Source organism: Monomorium pharaonis, chromosome 11 (genome assembly GCF_013373865.1).
Source record: "Monomorium pharaonis isolate MP-MQ-018 chromosome 11, ASM1337386v2, whole genome shotgun sequence".
NCBI lineage: Eukaryota > Metazoa > Arthropoda > Insecta > Hymenoptera > Formicidae > Monomorium > Monomorium pharaonis.
In genome coordinates, this window is record NC_050477.1 from 5,920,566 (window position 1) to 5,936,577 (window position 16,012).

At 43.9% G+C, this 16,012-nt stretch overlaps 1 protein-coding gene across 1 annotated transcript; it reads right to left on the minus strand.

Annotated features, from left to right (window-relative positions):
• Nucleotides 1-70: 70 nt before the first annotated feature.
• On the minus strand, nt 71-13,504 carry LOC105835696 (protein artichoke). Its single transcript, XM_012679186.3, has 9 exons — nt 13,421-13,504; nt 9,415-11,650; nt 6,870-7,038; nt 6,396-6,529; nt 5,686-5,947; nt 4,796-5,062; nt 4,469-4,714; nt 4,176-4,377; nt 71-2,548 (listed from the first exon to the last, which is right to left on the minus strand). The coding sequence occupies exons 2-9, from the start codon at nt 9,822-9,824 to the stop codon at nt 2,226-2,228; spliced, it is 2,013 nt and encodes a 670-aa protein (XP_012534640.1). The 5' UTR covers nt 9,825-11,650; nt 13,421-13,504; the 3' UTR covers nt 71-2,225.
• Between the last annotated feature and the right edge of the window lie 2,508 nt (nt 13,505-16,012).

Here is a 16,012-nt window from a genome sequence, read left to right on the forward strand (position 1 = left end):
ATATAACACGTCGCTGTTTAAATGTTGATTTTATTTAGTTATATGTGTGCATCATCATTACAACGTTAGGTTTTTTAGTTTTTTTTCTTCAATTTTTATTTTTATTTTGTCATAAAAGTCATAAAAGAGCAAATCGCAAATCACAGTGCGGATAAATAATAACTTAGTCGCTAAAATTATATAAACAGGTCTCTGTTTTGTCTTTTTATAAGTATATATATGTACATATACATATGTATATATAAATGGTACCTACGTACACGTAACGTTGCGTCATCTTTGCGGACATAGCGAGAAATTCACTTACAAGTAAAATCAGTACGATATTTGAATCTTACATTAATTAATCTGCGCCTGTGATCATCTCCGGTGGTATTTCATATACGCATACTTATTAAATAGATATTACATTTGCTCGTTGTAATACTTAAACATTTATTTCATTCTCACGATGTCTCTCCACGACGCAAAGTTACTTTCATTGAAATACTTAATAAAGATAAATTATTTTGATTCTGAAAGTTCTAGCTAAAATTAAGCTAGCAGTCGTGCTTGGCTGCCTTTTACAATTTTGTGTGTGTGTGTGTGTGTGTGTGTGTGTGTGTGTGTTTGTTTGTATGTGTGTGTGTGCGCAAATTGTGTAAAAAATCAAGAAACATTAATCACGCCCGTCTTAATAGATCTAATAATCTCAGAATAACACCATTTATACACTTCTTTTTACGGATCTTACAAATTTTTATATTTATTCCACATTTAACGTAATTTGAAATAGTTTTGATTCGGAGAAAAACACGTAGTGTTTCTTTCCGAATTTTTTGTGGAAACAAATGTTTTTACGCCACATCGGAATATTATTTACGCGCGCACGAAATAACCGAACATCGTGCGCGGATGATAAACGGGCCGATCCAATTATGTATGCGTGGAAGCACGCTGATAACAATTCGTCCCTATTGGCACGAGTTAACGAAGGAGTCAATTGATCGCCCACTGCCAATCTGCCTGTGCCAACGGCATAAAGTTAACAGATTTTATTTGCTTCATTGACCCGCCGGGAATTCATTTGCATATACATGACCATCGAGAAACGATTGAAGATTGAAGTCTTCCGCGAATTATCACGTTGTAAAAACGTTGCTGTTTTCCTTCATTCATATCATCGTTTCGTGATACGTTGGAAATTTATCAGAAAAAAGGATGATTAACGCATTTCCGCTGCGGGCTCGAGACGCTCGAGATGCTCTACGCGATGCGCATTTTCAAAATATAATGATATTCAATATATATATTATATATTGCTTTGTTATTATATTAAACACGCGATTGAATCTTGTCTTGATGCCAAACGTATATACATAAGAATCGTCAATCGGTACGATTTCTAATTTCATGGATACGTTCCATATCCATCATTCTCTACTTTGCGCTCTACTAGACGAAAACTTTTTAGACGGCTTACTTACTTACTTCTACGTAAACTTTCTGTCGGTGGAAACTATGTACAATGCAAGGGCATGTAAGACCTCGTCTGTTGCTGAATGGAAAAGTGAATATAATTTGTTCGTACGCAGTACAATTCCGCATTAATTCGTTTCTTATTGACGACGTAATAATTATAATATGAATCCTAGATCTTGAATTATTTCAAGATATTGGATGAACGGGCGGTCCTCGTGCAGCCCGAATATCCAACGAGACGCGCAAGATTCTCCTAAGTATACATAATCGCGGCTGTGCGGGTCTATCTCGGGACTTGCTACGACTAAAGAAGGTGCTTCTCTCTCGGCGACTTGTGGAGAGATTCGCCGCTCGCGTAAAATCACTTTTCTATTTATGCGCGGAGACAGACACACAAACACACCGTCTCCCCGTTCGAAATCGCTCGGGAAGATCGTCGAGCCCGTTATGTTGCATTACGTTGCACGAAGTATGTACATACACGCGATGCGCACTATCAATGGGGTGTCCACGGAGACGGCGTGTCGTTTCGAACGATCGTACTTTGGTCTTCGCGCCTTTCTTGCCGTTCTCATTCAAGACGACAAACTTTCGCGCGAATTTCTCTCTTCTTTTTTCCTTCCTTCCTTCCTTCCTTCCTTCCTTCCTTCCTTCCTTTCTTCCTTCCTTTCTTCCTTCGTCGGATCTTTACCGGACCTGCTTGATGTGGTGCTCGCGCAATTATTCTTATAGGGCCAGCACGCACCGCGGCGATGCCAAAGCGGTTACTCGAGGGTGGCGGCGAAGGACACGTTGCCCCCGGACGCGGCCGCCGCGGCGGCCAGCAGAAGCGTCGGCGGTAGCGGTACTGACGGTAGCGCCGACGTCATCTCGGTCGTCGGCATTGGCATCGGCGTCGGCGTTGTCGTTGTTGTCGTCGTCGTCGTCGTCGTCGTCGTCGTCGTCGTTGACGGCGTCGTCGACGTCGTCGTCGGCGCGGACGTTGTCGTGGTTGGGCAATTACTACCGACCCCGTAAACCTTGGCGTGATTTACCTCGAGCGCGACGGTCAAGTCGGCCAGGCCGGCGTCGCACAGCACGGGATTATCTGCGGAATAACAAAGCACGCGTGTGCGCGTGAGTGTAAGGGCTCGCCGCGTGATACACGATTAAGTGGAGCAACAATAAGATACGAGGCGACAAGAAACACGCATGTGAATTGATTTTTCGTTCTCGGTATCGTGTGCTCTTGTACACTTTCACTGTATCTCAGCCCTAAATTCGAGAGAGAGCCGCATTATTTTGATCGTAAATTATCATATAAAAAAGTTATCGTAAAAATACGCGTGATTAATGATGATGTGGCGCCAGCTGTGATAACAAAATTAGTTTCGCCTAACTGTAATATTATAATCGTTATAATAGCGGCCGCCACGTTCGCGGCCGGCGGCGGCGGCTCTCCCAAATTTTTTGTCGGCATTTTCGTCACAGGTCCCACGAATTTCCCGGACGTGACGAAATTCCGATGCAGAAGGGAAAGAGAGTGTCAAATGGGAGCCGAGACCAGTCGGGAGATAACGGGATTGGGCACGCATAGCATGGCTACGAAAGAGAGAGAGAGAGAGAGAGAGAGAGAGAGAAACGATATATTAACAATAACAAAGCTCAACGAACAGACGCCGGTATATAATAAATAATTCGAGATGGCGCCGCAGCGGGGGTTATCGCGAGAAATGTAACCGTTGTAACAAATAATATACGCCTCGGGAGCCGAACAGAGCCAGCCGATTATCAACGAGTAATTTATTTTCCGTCCTCCTCGCGCTCTCTTCTCTCTTGTACCCTTCTCTCGCTTTTTCTCTCCTCGCTCGCTTCCCTCGCTCTGTTTGTTTGTCACGCTGGACCTTACGAGCGGTGTTTATTAATTATGCGATGTCACTGGCGCCACGCATCGTTCTACCCTCTTTGATTAATTAATACTCTAATGGCCTAATTGAATTTAATCTTTTAATTATTGCCAAATAATACCAAAGAGCCTCTAGTCTGTCGAAAGAGAAATGCGAAATATTAGCGGAAAAAATGACTGTATTGTTAAATTTTGTAGAATTATAATGAATATCTTTAAAGATATTTATTACATTGAAGCATAAATATCTGTAGATTATTAAATTGAATTAAATTTGCTTGCGAGACGTTAGAATCCGCTGCGATACGAATAGTCGTCTTGCCGAGCGGAGATTCTTCTATGGGAATCAAAGTCTCGTTTACGGCTGTTAACTCGATTACCATTCGTCTGTGACGAATCTCTCGTGTACCGGCCTGATATAATAGACAACATTGCGCATATCGGTCCCTCCCTCTCTCACCTAAGCGATTATGTTACACCAAAATTAAATTTGCCAATGTTTTGTCACTCCCTATCGAGTTTAGTTGAGAATTATTTTATCGAGTGATATCATAATCTGGCCTGTTCGAAAAAAAAAAGACGGATCATTTTCTCTCACGTTATTTGTTCTTTATAGGTCGATATAATGGTTTTTTAAATAGCGTGATATTTAAATTCTAAATTTCTATTTGCTGCTATTATATAATTTTATTGTTATTATAAACAATCACATGTACGCGTGAATAGAGATACGTGCGTATGCGACAGCGTTAAATATGATACTAAAAGGCTGCGAAGAGAGACCCCTTGTAAGAAAGAGAGAATATACGTGTATCTAATATAAACTCACCTTGAAGGTATATACGTAGCACGTCGGGGACTCCGTGAATCGTGCATCGTGTATTGGCAACCAGCTCCGGCATGAGAGTACGTATTTGATTCATGCTGACGTCGGCCCCGCAGAGTACCGGGAAACCGCGAAAATCTCGGCCGGAGAGCGTGACCAGGCGATTATGCGACGCGTTTAATTCCTCCAGGGACGGCAGCCACGTCTGAGTCACGATCGTAAGTCACATTTACGGTTACACGATTATATCGGACGTCGAGAGAACAGAGAGAAAGGAAACAACTTTGGACACTTACCTCCGATGTGTCCTCGAGGGTAGTGAGTTGATTATGCGAGATGTCGAGCACGCGTAGCCCGTCGAGACCGCGCAGGTCGCGCGGCCCGATTGTGGGGCCTAGCGCGTTGTGGCTGAGATTGAGCTTCTGCAGCTCCTTCATGCCCAAAAACAGAGAGCCGTCCAGGCTACGCAGCTCGTTATGCTGAAGCCGCAAGTCCTGGATAGTACTACCCGCGATCTCCTCGCCCTCCTCATCCACCAAATTCTGCGCACCAAATCACGCAGAATAGATTAGACGTGCAAGACGAGTCGGACGATGAACACATCGGATGACGTAGTTACCTACCTCGGAGGACGGCCTTCCTCTGTGCAGTCTCGCGATCCGGTTGTTCGACAGATCGAGCAACTTGAGCTCGCGCAGACCACGCAGGGAAACCAGGGAGAACTCGCGGAGCTCGTTGTACGTCAAGTTCAGGCACTTCAGTGACCTGAGGGGATAAAGGGCGCTACTCCAGTTCCCATCGCTGTCCACGCCGCCGAGAGACTTGATGGAGTTGTGCCCGAGCTCGAGGTCCTCCAACATCTCTGCCTCTATGAAATCGTCCGCGTTCAGCTAAAGAGGCACAATTTAGGCGTCTGTTGAATCTCTACTGTTCATAATGTAACACGCGCACCCTAATTAATGCCCTTCGAAAATGACGCGTCACCCAATTTGGACGAGAGAGGCGCGCAGACACGACGAGATACATCCGTTTCGTTCGAGTGTGCTGACTCGAGATCCTTCCGTCAGGCGGAAGGCGGCAATAATTACGTTACGTCGCGGTAATTGGCTCAATGTACGGCGCGCTTTTGCCTCCTCCGACTCCCCCGCCGTTAAAGCGCGCGTTAAAGCGTAATATTCGAGAGCACGTGCGCTCCGAATGCACTCGCCTGATGGTGCACGCCGCGAGTCCGCAATTCCGTGCAGATTTATTTTCTCACTTTTAGATTCCCCGCGAAATCTCTTTACCTAATCGAGAATACCGTACCACCCGTATTTATTCGGCGTAACGAACACACTCTCGCTGCATTTCGGAAAGAAAAATTTTGTTCTCGCGTTTAGCAAACGTATTATTATATGCAACGCGCTCGTTTTTGCTTATTTCTACGAAATTGGATATATGTACATGTATACGATCGAAGTCGAAGCTTAAGGAAAATTTTTTTCGCATGACGTAGACGTGGCGAATTAAATACCTCTTGCAATTCGTTATATGAGAGCTCCAGGAATTTTAGGCGTCTGGCTTTCTGCAGAGTGCCGTCGAGATTTCGGATCTTGTTCTGCTGGAGGAAGAGATTCTCCAGACGGTGAAGGTATCGGAACTCGGCCGGAAGATGCGTCAACTTGTTATCCACGGCGTAAAGCATTTTGAGATTGTGGCCGGACGACGGTAGCTCGCCGTCGAGTGACGTGAGCTCGTTAGAATTAATGAGCAACCACTCGAGTTGATTCAAATCTCTGCAAGGCAAAACGAATCGGGCACGTGGCTTAAAAATCGCGGTTGCTTGAAATCCTGCGCTATACGTGTATTGCGGTTCGTCGCCGTGAGCGAAACTTCGTAGCGTCGCAAATTCTCGGGATTATTCTACGATTCTATGATTTTTAAGGTCGACGCTGTTCAATAGTCCAACGCAGGGAATTTGGTTTAGTCAGCGATTTGCATACATCGCAGCTTGGTTGTTCAATGATAAACAGAATGAATTAGATAAGAGACGTAGTGTCTAAACGATAAGTAAACAGGATAGGCGAGATGCCGCGGTTTCTAACGCGAGTCTCAAAGATAATTAATGAAAATTGTGTCTTTAGTGTCAACGACGTTATTAGTTTATAATCTTTCTAAAATTCGCCCACTCGAATTTTGCGATCTAAACTAATTTATGAGACAAGGTACGAGTCGCGATGTTACCTTAGAGTATGATTTAGACTGTTCAGACGATTTCTGCCAACATGCAGATGCTTCACCAGAGGCGGCAGCGAACCGGGGGTCATCTCAGAGATCGCGTTTCCGGCCATGGCCAAGTGCTGAAGCATCGGATTGTACTGAAACGAAAAAAAAAAAAAAAAAAAAAACCATTAAATCGCGACCTCATACGATGAATTCGATATCTATCCTCTTCTCTCTATTGACTGTTCAAATTTTCTTTCATTTTTAAGAGCGTCTCTTAGAATCTTAACATTTGCTCTTTAATCGTAATAATAATTGAGAGTTTGTGCGCTTCTCCTTGTGCGATTTGAAATGCAAGAACGAGATCTTCCTGGCGCGAAAAAAAAAATTCATTCACGTGGCTGGCTAGAGGCGGGATTCTTTATTTTGCTATTCTAAATCTCACTTTTTCAGTACGCGCGAACTCTGACGATAATCGAATCCCGAATCACTCACCTTGAAGTCATCCAAATCGATGCGGCTTATCCGATTCCTGCTGAGATCCAAAGTTCGTAGCAATGACAGATGTGACAAAATGTGCTTTGGTATCGTCGGTATTTCATTGTCCGCGAGACTCAAATACTGCGTACGACCCAGACCGGCGAAAACGTCGCCGTCCACGACCCTGCAAATCATATCATGCTTGTTCATGGGGCCTTGACTTCAGGAAAACGATAGACGACATACGGTAATCATGCGAGCGTGGCGTTTCCGCGCTCGTCACGCTTATTTTTCTAAAGATCTGCTTTTTTTCTCTTTTGATTAGCACTATGAAGACTCGTTAGTATATTTCATATTTTCTTCTACTACAACTCGCAACGTTGTTTATCATTTCTGTAGTAATACGCGATCGGAGCAACGAGCCGAGCCAATGAGGGCCCTGAAAAAGTAACGACGCGCCAGACGTTATCGTTAGATTATACACTTAGTGTTGGCTCACTGCGACTCGTTATTTAATTATTCCACGACGGTAAACACACACAGCTTCCCGCGATAACTCGCGCGAAGAGGTCAGGCATGATTAAGATTTCATTCTTACGCCCCGTCCCTTCTTCCGCTGTCTCGCGAGGATACTTAGCGCTCCTAAAGAGACGTACGGTCCTCAAGGACCGTCGTCTTTTTTTTTTCTCAATTTCAATGCGAGATACGCGCAGAAGGATAATCAAGGAAGACTGGATAGCTCGTCCTTTGTGTGGATCTCGTAAAGGACGACGGCCACTGCGGGCATTACACTGTAAAAAGACGAATAATACGGAACACGAGCCAAACTGGAAAATTCGCAGCCGCCTCAGCCGAGAGGCTGCTACTAAATCGAATTCATTGTAATGTCGAGTTATATTGTGACGATTTATCGTTTTTCTTCACTCATCTGCGTGATAAAACTGTGGCGATTACATCGTCACAATCCATATGATAACTTATACTTCGGGGAATAATTCTTTATCACATACGTACATACGTACATATATGCTCATACTTACTCAATGTACCGTACGTAACATTGAGTTCAGGTATACCAGACAAGTGGATCTATTAGCGCGGAGCTCTTAATTGGATTTATTTAAAGTTACGAGACGAAGAATACTCGTAAGCGTTAAAAATACAAATAGATCAAGTCATACAATTTAGGTATCTATTTATGTTCTTAAACAGAAGAATTTGGAGAAGAAAAATATGTATAATATTATACTTGGTACAAGTTTCTTCGAACTGGACTTGAACTATTTGTATACCTTCAGCATTTCGTTTCATCTCGATAATATTTAAGATTTTTCGAAAAAAATCTTCTCTTTTTACAAGGTTCTTTCTCCCCGGCGAGAATTCTGTGCACGAAAACGAAAAATCGATGCAAAGACACTTTAATTTGTAATTTTAACTTGTAAATCTTTGTTCATTTTATTTATTGAATGTATATTTTACAAATATTCAGTCCTCATTATTCACAACCAGACCAACGACTAAATGTCAAAAAACCGACATGTAATAATATCCATCACGATATCCTGTTTTCGCTGATTGTCATGTCTGTTTTCCATTCGTTACCTAATAGTTTCTTAATAAACAATAAAACCTGTTTGATTGTTACTTAATAGTATTAGGCGAAACCGTACAGGGAAACTGACAAATGTAATCGGGAACAACCTACAGGTGTGACTCAATTATTGTATTATAAAGCGTCTGAGGGATTAACAATCAAACTGATGATCAGCTGTAAGTAATGATCCGTCGTCCATGGTGACTTACCCATCCTGACGAAAATCGAAGCGTCGCGTCGCGTCGATTCAAACGTGTACGCAATGGCGCCGCGCAAATACTCGTTGTGGGAATTAAGATCGCTTCTTTGTTATACATATACAAATGCTTCCATTCAATGTCCGCAATAGCAGACGATGACCTTTTGCAAAGATACTGGTCGCCCGTATCGACGTGTGTGGCACACTTCAGATGAAGCATACGCAACGGGGTACGCGGATGACGGACCACCGCGTAGTAATTCGATTTTCACCCCGTATTTTTTAAGCGACTCTTCAATCCATGAAATTTTCCATGAAATTTTCTGTAAAAAGGCCTGTAATCGCGGCGTTCGTGTCAGATCTTTCAAGCCCTATACCAATCAATACCGAATTAATCGAGTCTTTAACGGATCCCAACAAAAAAATAATCTAGCTGACGTACAACGAAAGAATGCTGATGAGATAAAAGTTGCTTACTTAATGTTTACCGCGTCCGAGGAATAGATGATCTCCGAAACCGCTTCGGAGTTATCTCTACACGACACTGCAGCGTATACGCAGCGAATTGTAGTAGCCGTGAACTGATAAATCGTGTCATTATCGCACGATTCTTTACGTCTTCGCCGAAGACTTCGGCACTCGGGCACATAATCTTACCGGTCAAGATCATCGCTCATCGTATGCATCGGGAATTTTTTGAACTCTGGCAACGGAGTTAACCGACGGATCATTCTCCGTCACGAATCACGTTTGTCTGTCGCACTTACCCAAGATAATCGTGATTCAACTCGAGTCGGGTGATGGACATACGCAGCTCCTTGAAGTCGTGGCGCGATATGTCCCGCAGATTCGACCGCGTTACCCGCAGGGTGATCTGCTGCTCGGGAGTAAACTTGCCGCTAAGTGCCTCGGCCAGTTGATCGAATGACTTCATCTTCTCGCACACCACCTCGATACGCTCTCCTACGTGATGACTACCACCGCCGGCATTGTTGTTCGCGTTGGCGACCCCGGGATTAGACGCGGCTACCGTCGCAGCCACCGTCGCCGCCACCGCCGCTTGATTGCTAACGGAACTGGAAAACTCCTCCTGTCGACAGGTGCACGGGCTGATCTCGCGGCGTACGGCGCAATGAATGGCCGCGAGGCCCAGCAGCGTGTAGAGAATGCCGGACATGCTGTCACTTGGCACGCGGAAGCGGAAGCACCGATTATCGTAAAGTGCGATTACCGATGATTGATCTCTTGCGGGTGATCAGAAACAGAAAGAAAAGGATGACGGTTCGCGAAAAGCGGTGGAATCACCACCCCTGCGCGATCACCACCGAGAAGAATGTTCTCCTTGTCACTCGCGGTACACTATGTACACACGACGTTACGACTCTTACCCTCTAGCCCCGTTAAGACTGTCCCTCGTCAAGGAAGATGCGAACGTTGGCACAATGTTTCATGGCACAGCGAAAAAGAAATCCGGAGCAGTTGCGCGCGCTCTCTCTCTCTCTCTCTCTCTCTCTCTCTCTCTCTCTCTTTAATCACTGGTGGCGAACCGACACCGACACAGTAGCGGAGCAGCGACTGACAGCCACGTGTTATCTGCACTGTCGCCGATCCACACTATCCTACGGAATATAAGTTCACCGCGCCTCCCTCTTTCTCTCTCTCTCCCTTTCTCTCGTTCTCTCGCTCCTCTTCTTCGTAGTCGCGGGGACGCACCGGAGAGAAGGAGGTTTATCGTCCAACGGTGGCCAACGGACCTTCTTCTTGGCGCCACGGACGCGACGACGGCATTAAGTCGCGGCGCGCCGCGCGAGACTTACTTATAGTCGCGAGCAACCGAGTCGTCGCGTCGGTATCCACCGTGGGACGAACTCCCTCCGGGCTCTTCTTCACTCTTCTTACGACCCCCTCCGTCGTACGTTACGCGCGTACACCGACGACGACGGCCTCATCTTCTTTTTCTACCGGCGCTGCCGCGCGCTCCTCACTCGCCAACGGTCCAGCCCGGCCCGGCTCTGCTCCGCTTCAACAGCTGCTCTCCCCCTGCACCTTACCACCACACCCCAATACTATGCATATTCTCGTACCTCTGCTTCCCCGCCTTCTCGTTGTTGTTCACCTCGCACTCCTCCTTCTCCTCCTCCTCCTCCTCCCACAGTACGTTCCTTACTCCCTCGCCCCGTGACTACCACGCTTACTCGAGTCCCTTATTAGTCCCCGGTAGGCAAACTTTTTCACCTCTTTTTACGTTTATCCAATTATTCCCGGAAGTTTTGATCGCTCCAAAGGAAGAAAAAAGACAAACTCCGGTGCGGAAGATTCATCAACCTCTCCTTCGCCGTCCGTTGCGGCGCACTCACGCCAAGCGAATGTTGTTTGCACCGATAAACGGACAGATTGCTCAACTTGTGACCTTTACTTAACTGCTTCGCACGGTGCACGACATGAAAGAAAATATATAGATGCTTCTTTCGCGCTCTCTTTCCCGCTCGCCCTCCATTGCGCTTTCTTCCTCTTTTCATGGCGACCATGTTTCCTCTCTTTATCTAGCCACAAGCTAAAATGAATCTAAAAATCCATTGTACATTATAGAGGGAATTGTCAACTAAGTTCGATTAAATTAATTTACACGTCAGAAAGTTTTTGAAGGAAGCTTTTAAGGAATTTTGAAAGTGAAACCAAGTTGCAATTTTATTTACTCGTGTTTGCGTTTTTGGAAGCCAAGTTCTAGATTCGTGCGAGACGCACGAATTTTTTTGGAGTGGATGGATCAATTCGATGGGACCAGCCGAGGAACAGCTGTTGTGGTCGTTAGGCTCCTTAGGTTTAGGCTCGGTCGATTTATCATTGGCAATTCTTAAGGACAGAGGAAAGAAGTCGACTTCGAATGTTCCTGTCTCTTGCGCCCGAAAGCGTTTCGACGAGATTTACGACGTCAAGTATCTCTCAGGTAGCCCGGTAGCTCTCGTCGCGACACCTTTTCTTTTCGCTTCTTATTTGTTGTGTCTGAAACAATAATATATATGTATAACCCCCAATATATGTATATCTCAGATACCGAAAGATTTATCTCGGCTTTTTAAGTTTTAATTGTCACGAGTATCAAAATTATTTTGAAACGTGTCATCGGCATTCGGCGTGGTCGAAACGGGGTGTTTTGTATCGGGACTTTTTTATTAAAATGTAAAGGGTCGCTAGAAAAACCTGGCGCCCACGTAACAAATTGAAGAGATAAATCCCAACTTGACGTTCGTTAACCATCGTAAGGAGAACGATCCCCGGGAGTACGCGTGTCCGTGTCGAGATCGTAAGTGTTCTATCAAGGGTTTCTCTGTTCATCGTAAAATAATATCGATTACTTAATGAGCTCGCCGATGCGGCGGCGGCGGCGCTTCACGGGTCGCTTGTCATCCGAGTAAACGCCTCTATCTATATAACGTGGGGCTGTTTACGCGCATGATTTACGTACCCATTTATGTGCTGTAACTCGCCAGAGGTATGTCGTGCAAATTCTCGAGCACGGCGCCACCGCGACTCGCCTTTTATCCTCTTTAAGCTATTCTACATTGGCTCTCCGTAACATCTATCTGTATACTGGCGCCTACAATTCGCCTAATCTCTCTCCCGGCACAAAAGGTCATCAAACTGTAGACAATGCGACGGAAAACATATAGCCTCAATTTTTCGCGTACATTCTCCAGCTGAGATCCGACGAATTCCGACAATTTTATTTATTTCTCCGTCAAGGCAGAGGTGCGAGGGCGATTGAGACAGAGCAAGAGAGAGAGAGAGAGAGAGAGAGAGAGAGAGAGAGAGAGAGAGAAACTTTCTCTTTATCCTTGCTGTTGTCGCTATTATTCGCTGCAGGCAGAGAGTAATACGGGAGCAAGGAAGAAAAAAAAAGGAAGTCCCAACAAGCCGGGAGAGACAGGCAAAACAAAGCAAGACAAGGCGAGGGAAGGCAAGACAAGACAGAGAGCAAGGCAGGGCACGAGGCATAAGGTACGAGGTATGAGACGGAGGGACCTAACTCCGTGCCTCGGTTTAACGAATGCGAGAATGCGGCCTGGCGCCAACGCACACACGGCCGCCACCGCCGCCGTCGCCGCGCCAGCCGCCCTCGGCCGCGCCGCGTCACGCGCTCTCGCCTCTTTCGCCAGCTCTCTTTCTCTCTCTGTTTAATGACCTTAGTGGAGTTCAAAATACTAAACTGTAACCGATCTTTCAATTCACGTGCCCGCCTCGTGTTTGAAATATGATTGAATGCACTGTTAAATATTTAAGAAATTTAAATCAATTCCTGGAGTTGAATAACATCTTTGTTACTTTTAACTTCCACGTGCGTCAAAATTTATCACTTTAACACAAAACAAGCAGTTCTTTTGAACAACCTCATCTAATCGACCCATTTTTGTGGTTGAAGTGCTTAATTTCAAAGTTAAACACCTGGTAAGTATAAATAAATTTGAGTCAAATTTAACAGTTTTCAAATTAAATCGTTCAACTCGATCGTTTTAAGTTACTGATATTGAGTAGGAGCAATGACAACTTATAGGTATGATTAAAAATAATTTAAATTGAATGAAATTCGACACTACGAATTTAACAGTGTAATATATAATACAATATAAAAATGCACAAAATTCTTGCAGACTGTTTACATGGCTTACTCAGCTTGCCAATTTTAACGGCATATATTTTAAATTACGACCTGCAAATAATGTCACGTACTTAAAGTTATTACCGCGAAATAAAATAAATCTTAATATACTTTACCCTCTCTCCTTTTTCTCTCTCTTGGCTATCGGCGTCCGTATAAGTACATCGTTTCTCTCCGGCGCTCTGCCTGCATCTGTGTACCGCATAGCTTCGAGGTATGCAGGCAAACTCCTCCTTTTCTTATCGAGAAAAAAGAAACGATGGAGGAAAGAAGCAGAAAGAGAGAGAGAGAGAGAGAGAGAGAGAGAGAGAGAAGAGAGCAGAGAGTGGAAGCGGAGCGAGGAAGGTAGCGGTGCCGGACATCGCGCCACGAGTATACGCGATAGACGTTTTACATGCTGCATTGAGATATTGGGAGATAATCGCCTGGTGTGCGTGGAGTGGGCGATGAGGACGCTCAGCGTGAAGATCAGTTTACCCATGGTTTGGGGGCTACCGAATTTCTTATTTCTAATTTCATCGATCAGTAGGCTCATTGTTCTCTGCGGGATAATCCGTTCTTTTTGGACTCCACATTTTTTCTCTTTCTCTTTCATTTATTATTATTATTTTTTTTTTAAGAAATAATACTTAATTTAGTCGTACATAAGAAATGAAAAAGGTGAGTAAGAATGCAAACGCGATAAATAAAGCGCGATTTAATCTTGCGTAAATATATACTTTTATTCAAAATCCTTAATTGAATGTTTCAGCTTTATTTTGAATTATCGCATCTTTGCGCAGTTTTCATCACACGTTCACACAGGACTTTTTTTTTATCTTACATTTGGCAAGAAATTAATGTAAACTTTCGAAAAACTAAAAAGTAAAAATAATGATTCTACCAATTTTCTCTTTTACCAAAGGCAGAGTTATATACACCAACTTCTCTTCGCAAGTTGCAATCAAATCCGAATTATATTCCATAAAAGAAATGTTTGTCTTCGCTTTTTCATGCTTCTGGCATCTGGCCTTTCTTTTTTCTCTATTTTTCTCTTTCTTTTTCTTTCCTTCTCATTCGTTCAGTTTACGCGCGGCGCCGTACCGCGTGGTTGACCGCGAAAGGGGTAAAAGAAGCTGTACGAGGGAAGATTAAGTTAAACACGTCCTGACGATCTAAATCTAGACGTAAAGCCGCGAGTTTGGCCAGCTTTTCTTCTCTTCTAAATTAAATCACGTTGAAAACATTTGTTTTATTCGAACTTTCGTTCTCTAGAGGTTTACATTGTGCGAGTTCAAGTCGGCAAAGCAACTAGGCCTGTTGCGATTAAACATGATTAGTTCTTACTTCGTAGATCTAACTATTGGTCTTTAGTATCCCTAGAAAAATCGGAGTTTTGCTTCACAATTACCATCTATAGAAACACAACATTGATCTATGAGAAATAATAATAATAATGAAACTTTTTGTTTAAATTAACTTTGCATTATTTCTACATTCAAATGTAGGTATTTTATACCAATTTTATGGCAAGCCTGTATCATGATTACAATTAAGTAATTCATTAATTAAAGTCTAACGTTCAAATTAGCACTCTTCAAATCTTTTAACGTTATCTATGGAGTAATTGAGAAGATTATTACTTGAAAATACTACATACCCGTCGTCGAGGTACCCCAGGCGACGACGTTGAGAGCCTCTGAGAGCGTATGTTTACGATGGGGATTTAAAGCCGGCGCCCATCCTCGTGCCTTTCTGCCGCGACCACGGCCGAATAATCTCGGCCCCGAACTTTTCACTTCCATCGCTCTTGCGGGATCTTGTTTTCTTGTACCGGACCCTCCGGGGGCCGCGCCATGCTCTCGCCACGCGCGGCGGGGACCGGAGGGAAGACCGGCCGGTCGGGCGTCGCGGGTCGACGCATCGGGGCGCCCGTCGACGCGTCGGACCCCGGGGAGGCCTCCACGTCGCGCGGTATAGGCCGTAGTACCCGTCACTTCCTGTGTGCACACATGATATCAAAACACTATTAACATTCTTCTGACGAACACCCCGGTGAGAGCAAAACACTCGCGGCTGGCGCCGGCTGCATCCACATTAAGTTCGGGTTTTGTGCAGCTCGTCGATGTAATCTAATAGCAGATTGTAGTCAGTAAAAATTATAATCATAGAGAAGATAAATAAAGCATAAAGCGCGAAATCTGAAGATCACGTAGAAAGAAACGGAAATTAATAGTAAAAAATGGATAATTGCGTGAATTAGAGAGAAAAGAAAAATATAGCAACTGCTCTTAATTTCTTGTTTACCTGATCTTCACTATCCGATGTTAAACATACTCGATCTATTTTTATTGTCTATCGTAGAAACCGAGCAAGGTCTGTCGTTTTTTAACATTTAGAAATATATTATAAATAAAATATATAAATATATAAATAAGAAATGTTTTCGACAGATTTGGCTACCTATTAATTTATTGCGACCGTTAAATTAATAAATTAAACTACATAGTAATTATTTTATTACATTCTTATGATGAGGGTATCTTCGCTCTCTCGTACCAAAATTATACTCTCCAATACAAAAGATGCCATATGCTGCACTTGGCAAATAACAGACTGCTACGCTTAAAACTATTGTAGTTCTTTTATGAAAATGAAATGGTCTTTTTTGGTAGAATAAATTATTGTTGTGTTATCATGTAACTCTTAATTATATCGCCAATTTAACT

Excerpts from the sequence above, each read along its gene's own strand:
- LOC105835696 (XM_012679186.3), bottom strand. The coding sequence starts at position 9,824 with ATGTCCGGCATTCTCTACACGCTGCTGGGCCTCGCGGCCATTCATTGC. Across the intron at positions 5,948-6,395 it reads AGTCTAAATCATACTCTAAG|AGATTTGAATCAACTCGAGT; the intron begins GTAACATCGCGA and ends TTTGCCTTGCAG. Across the intron at positions 5,063-5,685 it reads CATATAACGAATTGCAAGAG|CTGAACGCGGACGATTTCAT; the intron begins GTATTTAATTCG and ends GTGCCTCTTTAG.